Source organism: Sphaeramia orbicularis, chromosome 22, assembly GCF_902148855.1.
Source record: "Sphaeramia orbicularis chromosome 22, fSphaOr1.1, whole genome shotgun sequence".
In the NCBI taxonomy this organism is placed as follows: Eukaryota; Metazoa; Chordata; class Actinopteri; order Kurtiformes; family Apogonidae; genus Sphaeramia; species Sphaeramia orbicularis.
In genome coordinates, this window is record NC_043978.1 from 36,067,699 (window position 1) to 36,090,483 (window position 22,785).

Consider the following 22,785-nt stretch of genomic DNA (forward strand, 5'->3'; position numbering starts at 1 on the left):
AAGCAAATGCGATTCATTTGGGGAGGGGGGTTCAAATGGATTTGAATGAGGGAGTGAGCAGGGAGTGAAAGGGGCAGATTGTGAAGGAATTATGGCAGGTCTTCCCACTGAGGGAGTGTGTGAGATTGCTCATCATCTGAAAGGGAATTTCTCAGGTTTTGCCATGCTGTTAGAGCTGAAAATGTAGTGGTAAAGGCTACCTAATGTTGGCTTTAACTCAAAGTAGGCTCAGTCTTGACAGACAGAAAATAACCATCATTAGATTACAAAGGGGAAACAAGGAAAGAATACTCATGATACATGTAAACATCACAATTTAGCACAAAATACCCCGAAAGCATCTTTCAGATCAATCATTTCAGCACATGGCGGCTTAGCTCATTTTTTACTGCTTGCTGTGATGACAGGCTCCAACTTGTGTAGGAGTCATGTCAATTACATCTGAACAGAGAAAAAAAGAAGGGAGAGCTGGGGCTTCTAGTTGAAACATGCTCGTTCACCATTATGGTTGACATCAGCACAGGAGATTATACTCGTATTTTACATCCCCTGCTGCGCGGCTGTCTTTCTTGGATGCTGACACTGTGAGGTGCCGCTGTGTTAAATGACAGTGACACCACAAATTGTCACATTCCTTCAGGTCAGTCTGGATATTGCACGGTATGTGAGACATGAATGGGCTCAAAGAGTTATAGGTAAATACTGTCACTGACTGTGTCTCCATGCTGTGTCTTCTCACTTGAATTCACACTTTACTAAATTCAGTATCACCTTGTATTAAGGTGTACACATTCAGCCTTAACTGGCTGCATGTGAACATGCACATTAGCGGCACAACGCCTCTTTGTTAGTTTCATTTTTTTTTTTTTTAATAGACCTTTATTTCATCAGAGTCCCATTGAGATTGAGGTCTCTTGAACAAAGGCGACCTGGCCAAGAGGTCAGCAGCACACGCCATGAAAGAAAACAGGTTTTATAGACAGGTAGTAACAATAAAGTAAAACAAACAACAATACTGTAATAACAGAAAAGTTAGATTCCACTCAGCTTTAGCATATAGTTCACAGTGATGAGTGAGTCAAAGTGTAGTGCACAATGGTAAACAGTGTTTAACCACTGTAAACACTTGGCTGAGGCATTCATGTACACTAGTCATTACAAAGCACCTATTAATGCCTTATTCTGCATCACCTTATCCTGCAACCACAAGACTATGATAATCACTGAAATCCTATTTTAATATTTTTCAAGTGCAAACATTGTTGTTTAGGCTCATGTCTGTGGTCAATTTATTGATTTATCAATATCAATATAGGGCCTACTTGAAAATTTGTGCCAATGTTTTTGGAAGTTTCCCACTAGCTTGGTTTGATGCACCATGTCCTGACATGATTACACTCATACATTCTGACTTTTGATCAACTGATCTGTGCTCAGTACAATTCTTTGGCTCACTTGGAACCTCAGCAAAGGTAAACCAAAAGCACGTTTCCACTGAGTGGTACGGTTCAGGTCAGTGCAGTTCGGTATGGTTTGGAATGGGAAAGGCTGTACCTTCACTTGGTACATGGGGTTCAGGCCAAACACCTAGCATGACATTACACTGGTGTGACGACAGTGAACTAACAACAACAATGGAGGACATCCAGCAGCAAGGAGTGACATTTTTCTGTTACCCAATCAACAGATTGTCCTGGGTGATGCCAGTCTGACTCCGCCCCATCTGCACATACCATTTTCCTGTGGGCCACCAACAGAGGGTTACTAAGATATTGTATTTCAATGGAAACACACAAAATAGCATACTGTACCAACCCAAACTGTACCACTCAGTGTAAACATTCTACTAGAAACCGTACCCATTGGTCTTTGCTCTAATGCAGTGGAAATGCCAAAAAAAAAAAAAAAAGTGGCAGAAGATTGTATTTAATATGCATGTACTTAATTTTTTAAGCAGTTTCTGAGAGGGTATTGAGGGAACATAATTAGTTATTGAACTAGTGGTTATAAATATGATAATGCAGGAATTAATAATGCATTAGTTAGTGCTTAAAAGGATGAACAAACTAATATAACAAATAAAATGATTACTGTTAGTTCATATAATTGTTACTATTACAGATTTATTTGTAAGGCACAGACCAAGGAAAGCAAATTAAGGTCATGATTCATGTACAACACTTTCCTGAGTTCCTCTCTTAATAAGCACAAGTAAGAATTTATAATATCTAACATAAAGCCCTTTTGCTACTAACATGTGTGCTAATAAACAACTAGTTAAAGGTGCTGAAATCTGTTTCTGTGTTGGGAGCCAGTCATTTGTTGACATTACTCATCTCCACTGCTAAGCTAACAACAGTCTGGATGGTCTACACCCATGAGAACAGGCATTTCTACATAGAGGCAGTGGTGTCTGATCTTACGTCTGTTTTCAGGTTCTTCAATGCCGTTCTTTACTCCTCTACTGTTGCAACACTGTGCAACATTAGATCCTGTTTGCTTAGAAATGCTCCCTGCATAACACAGATTCCCACAGAAATTTCACAAAAACGCACGAGCAAGCGCAAAACCTACAAAGGGAACGTTTAATGATGAATGTGTGCACCTCAGTATAAAGCACTACTGTACATTTAATCCAGGCTGAACTGTTCATGCACGAGCATCTGTCACCTCTGACCTTTATAGGGTGGAAGGCAAAATGACTCATGCAAATCAAATTATATACTCACTTATTTCCAGCTATGTGGACAGCCTGGTGCAACATAACAAACATAACCACAAAAGCATCCATACATCCCAGTCAACCACCCAACAACAGAACTTAAACACCACCTTATTTATTGACCTGAAAGTTACATCATCTGCACTGGCCTGAATTTAATAATTTTATTTTTACACTTAAATATTCAGTCACTCTGTTTGTCTCTGTGCCCTGAATATAACCCTAACTACAGCCAAGAGGTTGTTACACAGCACTGACACGCTGATAATAGTGATTCTCCTGACACTGTTATATTTGCAGTATTTTATTTAAAGGAAACTTAAAAAGAGACTTACTCATTTATCTCCTACCTTCAAAAAAGTCCAACTTATATTAAATTCAATAAGGTAGAGAAGTACTTTGAAGTAGGACTCTATAGTCTCTATAACTGGGCCCCTCTTTATTTATACCAATCAAACAAAAGCTGGATAGATGTGAGCGATACAAAGAGGCTGAAATCAGGTAACACCTTGATCGTACCAATCTCTGCCTTCTCAGATCTGTTTTCAAATGTTGATGGTGTGTCACGTCTCTTCGCTTCTACACTCCACAAATGAAGCCGAGGTACTGTGATGCCTGCGCAGACTTGACCTGTGTAAAAATCTATCTCTAATCTGGATGAAAACTGAGATGAATTCTCGGTGAGCCAATTAGAGCAGCCACTAATCCCCTTGTAACTCTGCAAAGACGTAAAGCATCCCTTTCTTTCCTCACTCCCTCCGTTTCGCTCCACTTTCATCTGTCTGCTCTTTTATCTTATCAATAGGCACATATAGCGTGCCGCAGACACCGAGCGCCAGGCCCGGATCTTTCAAAAACACACCATTTGTGACGTTTTACACCGCTTGTCTGCATTCAGCACTAAATTATATTAAATTCCAACATCACTTCACCTGCCTGAGCGAGAATGATGGCGCTGGCAGCTCATACAGCTAATGCAATAGCAAGAAATAAGAGACAGCTGGGTTTGTAATTTAACTAATGGCTCACATGAAAAAGTATAATCCACCACTTCATGGCATATTATATACTGTATATCACAACTATCCCAGACTATGTGTATGGAAGGCTTGGACAGATGTTCCATTGTGTATGTTGTTACCTTCCCTTATGTTAGATCTGTACATTGATGTAATTGAAAGCAGGAAAGGGGGTTCGCTCTACCCCCTCCCAGTTAATAGCCATGTAGCATCGTCTCCATGTGCATCTGATTGGCTGAGAGTCACTCCACGGCAGCGGGGTAATAAAAGTTACAAATGAGAGCAGGCTATTAGAGCCATTGACGTGCGTAGGCTAGCTTGCTAATTAATTGATCCTGAAACTTCATCTATTCTGTAGCCAGAGAGGAACCCTTAATTAATCAGCCTTTCCACATCGTTGTCCTTCTTTCTTTCAATCCTTTTTCTCTCTCCTCTTTTGCCCCCCCTTCCCTTTCTTCCCTCTGTCCTAATGTGCTTTTTAACTGTGAGGTGAAAATGCCCAGGGCCCCATGGGTTGGCATGAGTGGAGGAGAGAAAAGTAAGAAGGAGTGTGTTTTGTGTGTGTGTGTGTGTGTGTGTGTGTGTGCGTATCTGCATGAAGGAGATGTGTACTTTGATCACCATGCCTCCGATGCTTCAAGAGCCTTTCAAAAAGGGAGGGGCGTGACAATGCTGGAGTGGTCCCCTTTGTACCTCGGCCCCTCCTCCTCGCCCTCCATCTTTCCTGGCAGAGGAGCTGATTTATTGGGGCTTCCCAGCCATCCGTCAGAGCCAGCAGCGCAGGCTGCATTAACCCCAGAGACAACCCCAGCACCCGGGGCCCCTAAGTGCTTCCAAGTGGCCCTCACTCTCCCCACCGGTGAGAGCCCCCCCCCCCCCCCCCCCCCCACACTCCACCCCCCTCTCGTCCAGGCTCAATCGATGTCGTAAATTACCCATCTAACTCCAGAAAGTCGATAGCCCGCAAGATGATGTTTGGACAGACAAGGATTTTTACAGCTTTTTGTTTTAATGGAAACTTAAAAGCCCAATCGGTATTTTGCGACTGTATAAATACTAGTATATTTACACACGTTCATAAATAAACCTCTTAAGATTTATTTCTTAGCATTTTATGTCTTAACTGGTAAAAGTAGAAAACACAACCTAGAGTCTATAATGAATACACACATTCAAGATGTAATCATCTTTGAGATCAGCAACACCAGCGAAGATTTACCTGGTAATCCATGTTTAAAGAGGCTCTTAATCAATAATATCAGTAATAATCACTAGAACAGAGAACATATGATATTTGACACAAGTGTAACTAATACAATCTATGACAACTGAATTTTGTTTAAAGACAAGGTGATAAAATATACTTGGTCAATCTCTTTGCTGGACTTTTTTACAGAAAATGTGTCATTTGAACACTAATACATGGACTCCCCAACTCTATTTTGCAAAGGCTCTGTTAGTACATCCTGTGATTACCACCATCCAATTAATTGAAAGTAAAACAAACTAGTCCAACAGCCCAGAGAGCTTTTACCCCCGTCCCAGAAGAATATTACATAGTGTCAGATGAAGTGTGGACATTATTTCTTTGTCTCCAATTAACCAAAGATGATCTGTCCCCTGTTGCCTAAGATGAGACAACACACTGTACATCAAATGTGATCAATAGACTCACTAAAGGCAACGTGTCCCTTGCAATTTTGCTTTATGGGCTGTACATGCTTCATTAACTGCCTCACCTTATGCATTTTTTTAATCTAGTGTTTCATTTACTCATTTTGTAGCTTGGAGTTAGAAACTGTGCAAACATAGGTTAACTGACACACATTTCCTATCACAGACACTCCTCTGCTGCTCATTTGAACTACTATGGTGAGTCAACAGGACCATGTGTGATACAGATCTATTAACGCTCACACTGTTTAGATTAAACTGACTGACTTTTAAACACCTGCATTAAACCAAGCCCCTTTAGAACTCACATCTAATTTGAGCAACATTAACATTTTCAGCAAGTACATAACACACATTTTGCTCATTCTAATATGACATAATGAAAAAGACATCATTGATAGTTTAAGACAGCTGGCAAGAAAAATAAATCTGAAATTATTATCAGTATTTCCTGTGATTCAGTTAATATAATACAAGAGATAAATATATTTATAATGACTGCTGTCAAATAGTATTTTAAGTACTCCATGAAACTACATTGAATTTCAAAAAACATCTTACTGCATTGAATTATTTTGACACACTGAAGTCAAGTCAATAATAACAAAAAGAACAGTCATTTTGCTATAATTTATTCTTATTTCATCTATAATGTACACATCTTTTGTCCATTTAAAATAACTACCCACGTGGGTTTTTAAACATATATATATATATATATATATATATATATATATATATATATATATATATATATATATATATATATATTTTTTTTTTTTTTTTTTTTTTTTTTTTTTTTTTGTGCTTCCATCTATTTTCTTTCCCAAATGACAATTACTGAAAATAGAGGATCTATAAAAGTATCTTTAAAAAAAAAAAAGAGCACTTTATAATAGGTATACAGTACCAACAGGGAGCTTGTGGTGAGGTTGTGGGGGTTTGTATGGACTGAACAGGCGGCAGGTCAACCACATTTTCACTTGACTTTAAATGCTTGGCTTCTATTAAGTTGGCCCAGTGTGTAAGGAACAAACAGCCAACACTGGTAATGGTTTCTGCCTGACTCGTTGACACATTCACCCACCACCACACACAAACACACACATGTACACACTCACTCCATCCTTTTTTTTTCCTGTCTCTCTCTGTGTCTTTCATTTCCCAGGATATCTTTTTTTTTTTCCTCCTGTGCTTTCTCCCACTCTGTCACCCCTCCCCTCTTTTCACATCAAACACTAATGTTTCCTTCAAATTCCTTTTCCTCTCCGTCTGCCAACTTTGACATCACAGGAAATTACGCTCAGAATTGGCGGTGCTGATTTTTTTTTCTTTTTTTTTCACTTTCAACTTCATTCCTTTCCCACACAGACGCTACTCTCGCGTGGCCTGTCATCCTCAAGACACCCGTATCCTTCTCCCACTTCCTCGTCTTCCTCTTCTGATATGTTTGTCCTGGCTCCCATCATGCACACACTTAAACACCTTCACATGCACACTATGTCTCTCACCCTCTCTGACACACACAAACTGTCTCTCACACTCATGCGTGCCGACGTAGCGTGATGCTAACTACACCTAATGCAAGTTCTGGCCTTATTTGCTGGAGGCTGGTAGGAGAGGTCTGCTTCTTCTCTCAGACATCAACAATCAGACTGGTGTCTGTACTTGCCTCCGATGACTGGATTAAGGAAAGGAGGCCATGAGCAGAGTACTTAATTGGTAGTGAGCTGTGGTATCAAGAATGTGTCAGAGCATGTGTATGCGAGCAAGTGCATGTGTAGTTAACACAGTGACGGTTATACTGGAAATACTGTCTGGGCAGGCATGTGACTGCGCAAGATTGTGCATGCGTAGAAAACAGAGACAGTCTCGTAAAGGCCTAAACTGTTCATTTAATTCATATATTGAATTAATTCATTTTAGCAGGATTGAATCATAATAAAAGAGGACCGTTTGTGTCTCTGCTAACCCGCAACACACACACGCTCAGTCCCAGGGAATTCACAGAGATAGACATACACGCATATCTTTGTTGACGTCACGTTGCCTGGCAACATCCCAGCATGCTTGACTGTGACAAGCTGAGGTCTCAGCCCCGAAGCGAGATGCATCATGGGGGATCGTGTGTGCCGCGTCTTACATCACCCAAAATCCCCTAGCTGATGCGGTTGCAGTGAAGACAGTGAGATTTCTCTGCAGCTGATCCTGGGACAGTGTTGTATGAATCTAATGGTATGAAAAACAGGAGAGGATGCTAATTTCTCCTCCCTTAAAAACAGCTGCAATTATGTCCATCTTTATAGTGTTTGGTGCATCTTTTGATAAGTAATTAACAGTCACTTTAGGACTTTATATAGCCAGTATATTTTGCCGTCCACATCTGGAACATTCATTTTTTTTAGCCCTCCCTTCTCCTCCCTGATCAGACCCCTGACCGCTTTTCTGTAGGTGAGGCTCATTACGCTCATCTGAGAGCATGGAATTAAACCTCCTCCTCCAAACTCATTACTGTGAGCTAGATTTCACCGGCTGCAGATAGGCAATGCGGTGGTGCTGCTTTTAAAGCCAGAGCCAGATAATTAGAAACTTTAGAAGCGCAGTTCCCATGGCTATAGCCAGAGTGAACAACTAATTCTATTTGAACTAATTACGTTCCATAGCGCTATGCTGTGATTGCTACCCCAACGCTCAGCCTCCCCTATGTATTACGCCGGAGGATTTCATCACACAACAGTACCAGGGATGTATTTTTTGTGTGTGAGTGACTGTACGTCATAAGGCACTAATATTAGTCTCTATGCAAAACATTTCTTTACATTTGCTCTCTGCTTGTGCTCAGTTGTGTGTTTTTCATTTTGTAAAACCCCTCCGCAGGCTCAGTAATGCTAGACCTGGGAATCTGTTGACACCCGATGTGGATTAGACCTGCGGCCAGGGTGACAAAGTCTACGACAGGCCTGTCACGATCATGACAGCTGATTGTCATATAGATAATTGCAATTAATGATCTAATTGGCTTTTTTTAATTTAATGCCATTATTATAGTATAAATCTATTAATAGTAGTTTAATAATGCATTATTAAGAGGAGAAACATTAAACAATATTAGAAGTCAAGCACCTTAAGATAACAGGTTCCAAGTGCCATTAAATCAAAAAGTATAAAAGCAAAGAGATGAAAGAGGTGAGGTCAAAAATGGCAGAGATATAACTCTTATGTAGCCACCGAACAAAAATTAAGTTTCACTTCTTATCAATATAGTTTGTTCGGAAGAAGTAAAGACTGTGGACACAGAGATTAGGGGAAAAAGATGAAACTGTGGTGCTTTTTGAGAACCGCTTTCAGTCCATAATGGTGGAAAAATAACGATATTGCAAGGAAATTCTGTTGCAGTGGAACAAAATATAGAGTTTCAGTTGTCAGTCAACTGAGTCCTTTGATTCAACCATAGCAGAAAAAGGCACAACAAGATGATGTCATTAAAAAGAGGTCAGTTACACCTCACATGATGGAAAATAGTCATGAAAATATGCCATTTCAGTTTGATCCCAGTGTTTTCATGGAGGTAATTATTTTGCAATATGATCATGGTAAACACACCGCTGATTATGTAATTGTTAGATTGGTCTAAGACAAAGATTCTCTACCGTAACCATTGAGAAAAATGAGAACAATCTATATTTGCTAGTTTCTACTAATATTAAGTATAAACTACTATAATTTATGCCATTACAATTATTATTATAATTGACTACATATAAAAAAAAATCATGCACATCATCAACAATGTACTGGTCTTCCATTGATCAGGCTCAAAGAATTCTGGATCCTCCATTCAGCTAAATTGGAGCTTTTCATTTTGTCTATTGGGTTTAGTCTCTTCCATTTTCAGCAGATGTTTTCTTTTACAAATACATCTTATGTCTGAGCACTTTTCACAGAGCAAGGTCACAAAGTGCTTCACAAGAATACACTTACAATTATGTGTAAATACAAGAGAATTATACACCAGGTTTTGAAGCTATTAGACTGACATGTATTTGTACAATATTTTTGGACAATTCAGAAAGTCCGTCTGTCAGTCCATCTGTCTCTCTCTCTCTGTGGTCTTGCTATGTGTGGAAGCTCGCTCACCCCAGTGAGAGGTGTCCAAGTCTAGACCAACAGACCAGGCTGCCTAAATATAGCAGGCAGTGACAGCAGGGGACATTGTGCTCCTTCCTTGCTTGCTGTGGCGCTCAGTACTGCTGTTTCACCACAGACTACGCTGACGGAACGAGATTGTCATCCGGACAGACACACGCACAGAAGTCTGTTTTCTGCCGGGTATAAACACAGGACACACACGCCAATGCATGCAGACACACAAATAGAGTACACACCATTAATACATATAAATACTTTCTCACTATCTCCCCCCTCTTTCAACGTACACACACACCCTTCCAGTCCAAATGGGATTTACTTAAGACTCAATAATACAGACAGAAGCACTATTGTCTCCAACACAGGCCTATTGTGTTGCATAGAGCGACTGTGACGTGGGTCGGCTGTGCTGTGTCTATGTTTACTACACAGAGAGCATTCCTTCACACACACACAAAAAAAAGACATGAAAGCAAGATGTGGAAAAAAGAAATCAAACAAGCAAGCAGGCAGGACATGCACGCGCTTATATGCATGCAGAGGCATATAGAAATATATAATCAAGCATACAAGTGCACTGCCAAGCCAATATAAAGGCACTAACATGCATATTCACATACCACACATACCACCAATGCACACACAAGCACAGCATCAAACCCATCCCGCTCCATTGGGAGTCTGAGGGGAGCTGAGTGATGAACAGGAGTGACACTACCACATGCCAGGGTGTGAGATGTGCTGCCTGGTATTTTAGGCTCCGTCTCAAATTGAACATGCCAAGCCTTCAGGGGAAAATCGCTGGAGAATGTTCACAACGAGAAGCGAATGTCCCACCGCAATATCGTTTATAATACCAGCTACAATATCTACAACGGCACTGCAGAGGGGGCTGACTCATTTACAAATCACACTGAGACAGAGTGGCACTGTGTCGCTTTTTGTTGACATACCTGTTGTTGAGGATACTGCATCCCGCCCATGCCCATTTGCCCTCGCCCCTGCATGCTCATTGGATACCGGTGTGGGGGAGGCGACGTGTATGGCTGGCTAGGGGGATAAGGCCCGCCCCCTGGTTGTTGTTGGGCCGAGTACGGATTGTTGGCCATGCCGTACAGCTGCGAGCGCTTCATAGCCATGAAGTCCATGGAGGACACCTGTGGAGGAAGAGAGGGATTAAGTATTTATCAACAACATTTCTATAATATCTCCCATTTGTTTGTGATGGAGAGTTGTGATTAGTTCAGGCATTCAAATGAATCCATCCACCATCTGCCAAGCTGGAACCCCTGACAGAAGTCCATTTAGTGCACACACTCTAAACCACAGCCACCACTGATTTATTATATAATTGCACAGTGAGTAGAAGCCTTAAATTAATGTCTACAGGTCATAAATGAACTACAAATGGAATTAAATAAGCAAAGATGTTTATTGGCCGCAATCGCAAGCAAACTTTAGCTGGAGGAGAGCCAAAATAAAATGATTTAATTAAAACCTAAAGCTTGTATCTTTGTTTTAATGTCTGAAAGGGTTTTAAAAGTGTTGTAAATGTTGTTTAAAGCGATGGGAAGCAATAGCAATAAAAACTCTATGGCCTTGTTCCCACAACCACAACCCACTGATGCCAATAATCACTACACGGCATTCACTCGCTAAGTTGTTGCTTACAGCAAATTGGCAGTAATATTGATTATTAGATTTGACTTTGTGCTTTTATACCTTAAAATATTATAACAGTTAAAGGCTGAAAAGTCTGGCTCCGAGTGAGAAGGTGCATGGCAGGGATCCAGACTTTTTCCATTTCAACTGTGGCAAGATATTTTAAGTTGGAAATCCCAGGAGGCAATGCAGGGCAGTGAAGCAGTCAAAGTAAAGCTATACCTTAGGAGCTTGCTTCTTATACGTACAAAAAAAAAAAAAACAAATACAAGAAAGCAAAGGTGTCAAGGGCGATTTATTCCACTGTAAGTATTTCAGAGCCTTTTTAGGGGTTGTTTGGGGTCTCAGTGAGCCCTTGGAAAATTCCGGTATAGTACAGTGAGCTAATGCTAATCTGTCACCCGTAGCGCCGTGTTTGTCTGTCTGTCGGGCTGATAATGTGAGGTTCTTCTATCTTCCTTGTCTCCGCTCTTGCTCTCTCCCTTTTGTCTCCACCGTGTAGGATCATGAGTGATTTATGACATTTTGTTCCCACCGTCTTTTACACACACACTTTCACTTCTACTCTCTCATCTCTGACTAACTTTCGCCCTCCTCCTCCTCCTCCTCCTCCTCCACCACCACCACCACCAGCTCCCTCCTCAGTTCCCTCTCTTCTCCCCAACTCAATATCACCTCGTCTAGTGTAGAGGAGAAATTGCCGCTGCCTCATATTGCCAGGCTAATATCAAGAAGACATGTCAGGGGATGGGAGCACTTTATTCAGCAAGTTACGTGTGGACGGTTACGGCGCTCTGGCTTTAAAGTGGTTTTGTCTACTGAGGCATGTGTGTGGAGTAGTTTGGACTATTTCACAGAGTGCAGTGGAAAGAGAGTGAGTGTTTGGGTGGTGAGAAGAGATGAAGAAAGAAAACCAGAGAGATGAGTGCTCTCAGGAGACTAAAAGTTATTTCACAGCATGGAGGTGACCGGGTGAAAGGGGGTTATCCTGTAAAGGTCCGCAGGATTTCAAGAGTCTAATCCTGAAAAAGAGACGATAATGTCTTCGTGCCATCTGTGTACAAGTGCATGTTCACAGTCCGACCACATGCACTTTATTTTGCCCTTCTTAGTGCATGCACCCACTCATAAGCGATCACTTGCCGTGGTGCGTGGAGCAGTGTGGTTCCTAAATATATACTAAACCACAGGATGTCTAATCTGACAAAATGATTGCCAGCTTTACAGTAAAGCACATTAAGGAACAACCATTAGCCATTGTGGAGTAAAACCTCTTATAAATGTGTCTGATAGGAGAATACTGATGGATGAAATTTAAGAAAATCAAGTCCAGCTTGTGCCTTGAATCATTATATAATTTGCCTTTGCCTATTATTTCATAATTCAGAACAGAACTAAAATAAATTGAGTGTTTAAGTACATCTGGACTATGTAAAGCATCAAAGAAAATATTGGTTTTAGATGTACATTAATGTGCTGAAATTGACATGGGTCATATATTTGCTCTGTAGCACTAATGGCACTTTGGCTAAATGCACGCACACACACACACACGCACACACACACGCAGGCAGGCAGACACACCACTTATATACCATATCTGCAGTAAAAGGGTTACGCACTCGAGTTTCTGAAAATCCAGGGCACTGTGCCACCCATGATATGGGACACACACCCCCTCCCCAACTCCATCCAGTTCACCAATTCATCTCAAGAGGTCCTCCGTTTGCCAAAAATGCTGAGCGCAACACAAGTAAATCCCCTCACATGGCTGCCAAGTGTACACACATGCCTGCAAAAAAACGTTAACTGCCGCACTTAGAAAGGCACTGGACATGGAAAACAACTTCAGGGTTTTGGGATTGGAGAAGTGGATGCTCGATTAAACACACACACACACACTTATGTATTAGCTGAATCTTGCGATGGCTCTCGTTGTTGATCTATCTGGCGCTCTCAAACACACTTGAGAGCAAACCTGAAATAAAACTGCCTCAATAAAATTATATAGAGCTATCAGATACACTGGTCCATCTTCCACACATGGCATTATCCACACCTGTCCACGGAGGGAAAAAAAAGTATTCTGCGCCTCCCCAAACGCAGTCTCATATCTGCTCTCATGACAAGTTCCATTAAATGAGATTTCAGCCCACTGCAGCCTTTTCCTAGAGATATGCCCACCATTTCCCTCACACCACTAGGCATAAAAAAACGACAACAATTCTTGACAAATTGAAACATTATTTTTTTCTCTCTCCTCGGAGAAATGGCTGTACTTAGGAAAAAAATTATGAATATGACACGAAGTGAATCGTGTTTGTGCCAGGAGGGACAGCAGATAAAAAACTAGTGGGAATACACAGATATTGTTTTTTATTTCTTCAAATGTGTTTTTCACTTTTGTTCATCTGGGCATGCCATTCAATGGAGCAGGGGGAGGAGGCAGGGGGAGACAATAGTAATTCAACTGCTAAATTTAAAATTCAATTTATGAACTCCTCTCTAGCGTTCTGACTCTCGTGAGCTTTTTTTTTTTTTTTTTTCTTTTTTAACAAAACAAAGCCATTAAAACAGAACATGGGTGAAATTACTGTGGGGTGAAACCTGCTAAATTGCTTTTCTGAGCTCAATCGACAGCATTTTTATGTTGCAAAAATGATTTTACTCCTTGCTTTAATGTGCTAAGTTGTTAATCAGAAAGAGACAAAATGCTCGACACAAAAGGCTCAGAAATGTGGATTATGAGACACACAGTTGGATCAAGAAAACATAAAACAATACTGGTAAATGGTTATTATTCCGATTCCATTTTGGATGCAGATTTTTTTTTTTTCCTAAATGTGTGAATTTATACACCGTTGCAACTGAATGTGCTGCAGCAGGATTGACACACACAATAACACACTGGTTTAGACACATGTCCCTTTGGCTATTGCAAACGTTGCCCTTCACAGTAGATGGCCAAATCATCACCTGTCTGCATCAGCCCTTCATTTCAGTTATTTACTGTCCACACAAACACACCGAGGGAACAGTGACAGACTGGACACACTTTGCAGGTGAAGCAGTAATACAATGAAAACAGTGTTGCTACTGCTCTTCACATGCCAGCCTTTAGCCCCGCAGTGTTTCCTCTAAAACCCCCTGCTTTTTATGATCTGGCAATCTAACAGCAAAGTGGTCTCCATACAACCAATACTTAAATGGTGATACTTCATAGCATCTTTATTGGCTGAAAGATACTTTATTGAGCGACAGTTACTTTAGAAAATGTTTGTGCAATTCAGTCAACTAACATGACCCCTCACACATGCTGGTGGTCTATTACTGTCTGGGACAAGCGTTTCATGTACACTCAACTACATGTAGTGTTCCAGTGAAGCAGACCTGTACAGTGATACCCTAGAGTCTTGTGTGTGCAATGAACATTTTTTCAGCTATTAGGTGTAAAGACCTATTTGGCACTCACATGGCGCAAATTAGTGCCGTGTGAAAAGCATTCTAAACATCACCTTAAAAAGGCGCATCAAAACTGATTGTGTATGAAAATTAGCCCCAAGATGCCTTTTTGGTATTGATTATCTTCTTTTTCTTGGAAGGACTGCTGCAGTATGCCAGCTTTTATTCCTGTGTAATGAAACCATTTTAGCCTGTGTGTATTTGTGAGGAGAAACAAATAAGGATAATTATTGTCAACGGATCCTCTTTATCCTCTGTGCCGCGTCTGTCTCTGGAGAATCAACATGCTGCAGCCAGAGCTGCTGGTCTGCTGGGACAATCAGCCTTGTCTTTTATGTTATTTATTTATACCATGCAGCAGAGCACTCTCCAATTCCTATTACACTGCGGGGCCCAGCGATGCCTCGGCCTCCAGAACAAAGCTCTGTATTTCAGGCTTGAAACCCTGTGCATTTGGGCCTACTGTTTCAAAAAGAAAAAAAAAAAAAAACAAAACAGAAAAAAGGGTGAAAAGAGAAAAGATGGGAGAGGACGAGAGGGGGAGGGAGAAAGAGGAGAAGAGAGACTGCAGCAGTGGGCGAGTACAGATCGAGTTCCATATTAATGTGTGCAAATTCCCCCGCTCCTGCTGACTAAGATTAGAAAAATTAATTTCATGGATGCAGAGACAATACTGATGTCATCAAGCGGAGAGGAGAGGAGCAGCGCGCTGTTAACTCCTCCCTGTCCGTCCTCCATGAGGAATAGCTCACCCCTCAGTAACAATACAGGAATCAAACAAGTTAATAACTGCACACTGTATCTGCATTGACAGATCTGTTCCAGAGATTTATTCCATCTAACAAAGAGCTTATTGTACATTTGTGACACCGTCCTGTGGTCAAGTAGGAAGGCTACATGGGTGATGGTGTTCCCATGTGACTGCAGCATGGCTGAGAAGACCCAATTCAGTGAATTATATCTTGAAACAAAATCTCATCCTGCATCTCAGCACGCGCCTTGTTAGTAAAAAGTCTCGTAACGAATGACAGTGTGAAGAGTAGGACTGGTCCATAGGGAGCTGGGTAGAGCCAAATTGCCTTTCCTCAGCCCAATATGCCTGGATGGCACAGGCAGCTAGGCATGAAGGCTGGCTAGCAATGAGACGCATGAAATTATCTGAGGACAAAGAGGTGTGGGGAATGACAGCTATAGAGGAGACAAGGGGAAACGTATACATTCACTGTGTTTGGCAATGATGCTGGGAGAACAGCTGAGATAGAAAGGAAGGCGGACGGAGAGAAGCCAGATAAGAGGCTGCTGTAATGCGGCCAACCAGCATGCTTTTGTGTATGGTGCAATACACATAATTGGTCTCTCCTCGGCGTCGTCCTGGAGCTGTTGATCGGTGTGCCCTGTGCGTTTGACACCAATATTTACACCACGCACAAACTCACACTCACACCCCGTCTAAACCCCCTCCCATGTGCATCAGCAAAAGTTGCAGAGCGTTTGGTTCATCACGGCCGACACAAAGACGTCATTAAGAGAAAAGAGGAGGGGGCTGAAGGAGGAAGGGGGAGCAAGGAGGAGGGAGGAGGAGAAGAAGAGAGGCGGCTTCATCTGTCTCAAGTGAGATTGAGGTCGTGGGGTCGCCAGAGCCCTTTTCCTTCACTGAGACTGAGAGCTAAAGAAGCGGCAGGGACAAAAAAAAGAAGAAGAAAAAACCCCTGAATGACAAAACGAGATGTGGCTGACATGCCTGTGACACACCATTAGAGAATGAAAACAAATAAAATGCAATCGTCTGCAAACATTGCAAAGCAAACATGTGTGGGAGAGCATGGTCCCCCAAATTGCCAGTCAGATATCCTGCCAGAAAGCAGTTTTCCAAACTGAGCTCATTTGGATTTTTACTGTATAACAAGGAGCAGCACAGCTTTGTGAATAAAAATACCAGCCTTACAGCAATGAGCTATTTGCTATAACTAGACTCTGTACATGGATATTTTGTGGAGCTTTTTATGTCTGGTCAAAGATAAAAATTCCACACTATCTTCTCTTCTAAGGCATCGCTGGTTTTACATGTGCTGAGCATGTGTTTTTAAATCTTCTTTGCTACAAACCAGCAGTGTCTTCCCTTTAAAAAGTTTCTCACTGGGTAGAAAATCTATTGAAAAGCTGCTAGGTACAACCATTGCTTTGAAACCAATGCAAATTAAATGCTTTCAGGAAATACAGGCACCTCTAGCAAGGCTGCTTTGCCTATTTTCTGATGTAGAGGAGCCAGCGCTTAGTTCCCAGGCTTTTTCCGCTCTCAGTGCTGTGTGCTTCTTGCCTGTCGCGACCCTGGGACAGAGGAGGGCCTGCTGAAAAAGCCCATTTCATCTAAGGGCCGTGGTGGAACGAGAGGAATGTGCTCCTCTCAAACTTCCCCAGCCCGCAGAACCCCATAGAGATGTCGTTACGCAACCGAAATAAAAGAGAGAGAAAGGGGGCAGGAGGGGAGGAAAATGACATTAACTCTGTCTGCCACAAACACAGAATACACCCTGTCCATTTGCTTCTCATGTCTGAAATGCCGCCATTAAATATGCAAGCTAGATTCTCCTCTTATTCAAGGAAATCACCACCTTTGCTAATGGAATGGTATTGGAGAGGAACTGCTTTTCTACAGCTTAGATAATTATGAACGAGGCCCCATATCACCAAGTGTGTTTATGAATTAGCAATGGTTATTCATGATACTGTGCTCAGAGTAGGGTGAAAATACATAAGTGAATACTAAGCGAGCAGACCAACAGAAACGATGCTAAAGGGTCCTGAGGGGGCTTTCTCTGCCATCCATTAGTCTTCCCTGTAAGGCAAAGCTTAACGAGCTCTTCAGGCTGGGAGGCTGGCCACTGAAGAAGAGGGAGCACAGTAAATTATGAATGTGAAAGCTCTACCTAAAGCAACAGCACAATACACCCACCCACCCCACACACACACACACACACTTCTTTACCCACTTTTTTGTGGCTTGATTTTGTTTGGTGCTGCTAAAACACAGGTGGAATATCCCCAAAAATATATGGCTTTTACATCAAAGAATTAATAAAAAGTAAATGTAACATATCTATAAAAAGCAACTAGGTCACACCAGTGGTGCAGTTAAAGAGGCTCCCCACTAAAAACAAGGATTTACATTCCGGCAGTTTGTTTTGGAATGCTGCCCAGTCCTCTAGGGTGGAACCATCCATATTTCTCCTGCGGGTGATCCATCACTTAAAAAACAAAAAACAAAAATACAAATAACAAACAGACACCCTGACCTTCCTTCCTCAGGCGGATATTAGATACTCATTAAAAGTCACCTGAAACAATTTGAACCAAATTGATTTCATTATCGGACTCGGCACGACACACAAGGCCCCCACGTCTGATAGCTCAGCGGGAAATTTACAAAGTTAATTAGAAAAAAATTGATTTTCATATGATTTTTTTCCCCCTTGCGCTCGACCGCCATAGAGTGACATGGAGAGGGGCCTGTAGATGTGAGGTGAGACCATGTTCGGGTGTGCAACGGAATGCTGCAGGTTAGTTGGAAAACATATTCTGAGTTTTATCGGTAACGAACAGCGTATGTGCGTATGTGGATATGCAGGGGCGCTGCTATCAATTATGGGCCCCATGAAAGGATAAACACTGTAGACCCTTTATAAAATTCAGTATCTTGTCAATCTGTTGGTATACAGGGTGGGGAAGCAAAATTTACAATGAACATTTAGTTGTTTTTTCTCAGTAGGCACTACATCAATTGTTTTGAAACCAAACATATATTGATGTCAAAATCATACCTAACACTATTATCCATACCTTTTCAGAAACTTTTGCCCATATGAGTAATCAGGAAAGCAAACGTCAAAGAGTGTGTGATTTGCTGAATGCACTCGTCACACCAAAGGAGATTTCAAAAATAGTTGGAGTGTCCATAAAGACTGTTTATAATGGAAAGAAGAGAATGACTATGAGCAAAACTATTATGAGAAAGTCTGGAAGATACTATTAAAGAAGAATGGGAGAAGTTGTCACCCGAATATTTGAGGAACACTTGCGCAAGTTTCAGGAAGCGTGTGAAGGCAGTTATTGAGAAAGAAGGAGGACACATAGAATAAAAACATTTTCTATTATGTACATTTTCTTGTGGCAAATAAATTCTCATGACTTTCAATAAATTAATTGGTCATACACTGTCTTTCAATCCCTGCCTCAAAATATTGTAAATTTTGCTTCCCCACCCTGTATATACGTGGGGGTGCGGTCTATAACTACCGTCTCTTACGCTGCCATGAAACTAAAATTCAACTTAACATGCTTTCAACGTCCGACTTCTATGCCTCACTTACACAGCGGATCTTACACGAAATTTTCACAACTTCTAACCTGTATCCACTGGACCCCCTCCACTGCTCTATGGGCCGCCCACTAATGCTAGGCCCCATGAATTTGTTGTGTTTACCCCCCCAGTGGTTATGTATGCTGACGCAGGGTTTCCATTGGATTTGTGGGAGTTTAGATGCTGTTGTCTACAGTCAGCAACCAAATAAGATAGAGCCATAATTCTTTCTGCATATAAAACTGGAGGAGTTACATATTATGCATTCAACATGTTTCCTTTGATGGGTTTGCAGATATCCAGCAAAAAAAAAAAATCTAATCCAGACCACAGGTGGTTTATAGATGTGATCTGGTGTTTCCAGCACTTCCAATGTTGGAATTTACATAATCACATTCTGAACATGAACTATCCCATCGTTTTCCTTTACATGTCTACCACCGACAACAGGAAGTGATGTCATTTTCCTGGGACTTGTAGTTTTTCCATGATAAACACTTCTCTTGGCTTCCAGCTGCACTTTTTATGCAAGTACCTGGCACACTTATAGATTTGATTGCAATATTTAGGTTTCATTTAGTTAGGCATTTAGTTCGTTATGGGAACACTCAAAATAAGTTTTCTGTAGATTGAAAGAATTTTCCACATCTTTTTTACATTTAAAATTTTTAGGAATACAGATGTTTAGAAAATTTTGTGGTTTATTGCAATTTTAGCAATTTGGTTAGTATGGGCTTTTTAAATACGTATTAAAATATTGGATATAAGGGTTGTATTGATGTATAGCAAATTAAAAAGCTCCAAAAACTAGCATTACAGCATGAAAAAATGGAAAGATATGCTCTGGCAGACTTTTTCTATAGTAAGTAAAAAAAAACAACAAAAAAACAAAAACATGCAGGTTATAGATTTTTTTTTACATTATACTCAAACAGTAACAAAAAAGTTAAGCAAATATGCAGATTTCATGAGATAAGTACAATATCCTAAATATTATTTTGTTCCATAAAAATAATAATCACAAAATAACACTGGCTAAAGAGGAGTCAGGTATTTTTAACTGGAATTTTGTACATACCATTACAACCAGTAGAAGTTGGAGAGAGAATTCTCAGCAGAGCTTTTTATCTACTTTTCATTTAACTTAGATGCAATGAAAAAAAACAAAACAAAAAAAAAAGAAAAAAAAAACACCTAGCTGCTGTGTCTAAGTTGTATAATGGTATGCTGCTGTGACAGACTGTGCAAAAGCATGTTATGTTGTGCTCTTACCCCCAAACCCCCACACACCAATATCATTTAACCTCTTCACCTCGTACACTCAAACATACTCCATTCACTGCTCGTTGTTTTTCCCAACTGCTCCATGTAAGAGTCAGTGCGTACATGGCCTTAATTTTCCCCTGTAAATCAACCTGAGTCTCCTCTCCTCCACCCCGCTGTGAAGGCTTCCCCAGAAATGGGCTCCTCGACCTGTGTTAGGGGCCCTGGAAATAGGCTTCCTTCCCCCCCTCTGACAGCCCCTGCAGGTCACCCTCTGGGAGGCCCCAGGCTCTGTGAGCTCGGGCCAGGCCTCCCATCTCCTGAGTCTTGACTTGGAATCAATCACCAAAGCTGGCTGAGAACATGAGGTTGGGGGAGCTGGGGCGATCAATGAGAGGCTCCAGGCCTGTAGGACCCCTGATGCATGGCCTTACTGAACACACATACACATCTCTGACTCACATTGAACTCTTCCATTCACTTCCATTATTGCTAAGCCCCAGGGCAGCTATGTTTACGGCGGACTGCCTGTGCCAGACCATATGAATAACATATGACTGAGAAAATTGAGTGATATTTGCAATTTAAGAGCCTTAATTAGATTTAGACATGATCACACAGAAAATGACTTTTTATTCTCTAGTATTGAATCCAATTCTTTTTCCATCTATTTGTGATGTAAAAACACAATTAGATTTCACTGCTTTATTTCTTTTTCACCACATGAAAAGGGAAATTAAACAAGGCTTAATCCTGCTACTCAGCATTAGTACAGCATGTAGTAACAGCATGATATTTTGTGACCAGAGCAAGTACTCTGATCGTGAGCTGTTTTACACACCAAACTTTGACCGACCTTTTCTGTTCAGGTTTTTATTAAAGGCCAGACATATTAAAGCGATGCACATATTTCCCAGGAGAGGCAACAGATCCTTTGACTGCAACACACAGATTTCACCATGTGTCTGACACTGTGAAGAGGGCGTGTGTGAGCATTTACTTTATATCTTCAGCTACATTGCGCTGTTTACGTGTAAGAGTGGATATGAGCCCACATACTACAGGTGTGAGTAAAAATCATTTTGAAATCAATATGGGAGTTAACCAAGTTTGATGATATTAAAGTGCACACATGTTCACACATACACACCTGTATTTATCTGCTGTATAAGGTATTTGTATTGCATGTGTACACACAGACTGCCTGTGAACGTCTGCTGGTATCAGTAAAACATGTAGTAATATTGTGTGTGCGTGTGTGTGATCAGTGTGTACCATCTGTGTCCAGATGTTGTGTAGAGAGCAGGCTGCTTGGACAGCCAGACAGTTGGCAGGCCTTCTGACAGGCCTGTGTTCCTTATTGATAGAGGGATCACAGAGACAGAAGAGTCGGCTCTGCTCAGCTAGACCACAATATTGTCCTCTCTGCTGTTATTCTTCCCAGTCGGCCAGGAGAAAATGGGATGTTGAGAGCCAAGTTTATAGCTGTCAGATCTGGGCCAAATAGGAGTTGAATAGGTTTCAAACATTTGGAAAACAGCATGAGGAACATTTGATTTGTCATACAGATGCTGCCAGATTCTTATGCCAGAGCTGAAGAACTTCAATCTCTTTGGATTCTGATAAGGATTTAAATACAGATGAAAGTCCAGCTGAACCTGAAGTGCACAGCCTAGGGCATAGCACTGAATGACAGCAAGGGTGGACATGTTGGTGGGGTGGTTAGACTGGTTCCTGTAACATTTGTGAAGGTAAGATTGAACCATGGTGCAACACAACACAAAACATGTAAACTAAATGTGACTGAGTCCAACAAATGTAGGGTTAATCCGATAACTGCTGTGTCAAACATGACATGTCTGAGCCATTATCATAGGTAGATGATAAAATGAAGAAAATGACCAGATGAATCTCAGTTTATGCACTTGCCTATGAAAATAATAGCTTATAGTCCTTGAGGCGAGGACCTGAACTTTCCTGCACATTATCACAGTGCCTCTACTTTTTAGCCTTTACAAAAAGCATCTGTTGACTGCTTATTTTCCATTATTGCTTTGCAGAATTGTCTCCCTGACCCTGCTCCCTGTGCCATCTTTCTTCCCTGGCTGCCGCCAGAGTTATGGAGCAGGGCCGACGTTTATGGAGGGCAGACCCTTTTCCCGGAGCTTTGATCCAGAATGTTCTATAGCCCATAGTTTTGTAGGGGTCATCCAAGAGGAGCCGTGTAGGCAGCCGTGTGTGTAAATGAAAGCACATTGAGCTGCTCGTTTTCAGCTGAGCCTGGGCGCGGAGGCTAGTGCAACAGGGCCTTGGAGGATTTGAGGGGTTATAAAGGTGCATGCTGGGTGTTTGCATGCGTCTGCAAAGGCTATGTTCTACCTACTTGTGCGGGTGTGGGAAAAGATATACAGCGCTAATCCATAGGAGAAAACACTCACACGCGAACACACAAAACATCCTAGAAAATAGACAACGGA

At 41.4% G+C, this 22,785-nt stretch overlaps 1 protein-coding gene across 3 annotated transcripts in view; it reads right to left on the minus strand.

The window, feature by feature from the left end:
* Positions 1-22,785, minus strand: part of LOC115413802 (AT-rich interactive domain-containing protein 1B-like) — a 228,568-nt gene that overhangs the window by 187,503 nt on the left and 18,280 nt on the right. For all 3 annotated transcript variants that reach the window (XM_030126899.1, XM_030126898.1, XM_030126900.1), the window contains exon 2: positions 10,518-10,721. In XM_030126899.1, coding sequence (XP_029982759.1) covers positions 10,518-10,721 — 204 coding nt within the window. The remainder of the gene's footprint in view (positions 1-10,517; positions 10,722-22,785) is intronic.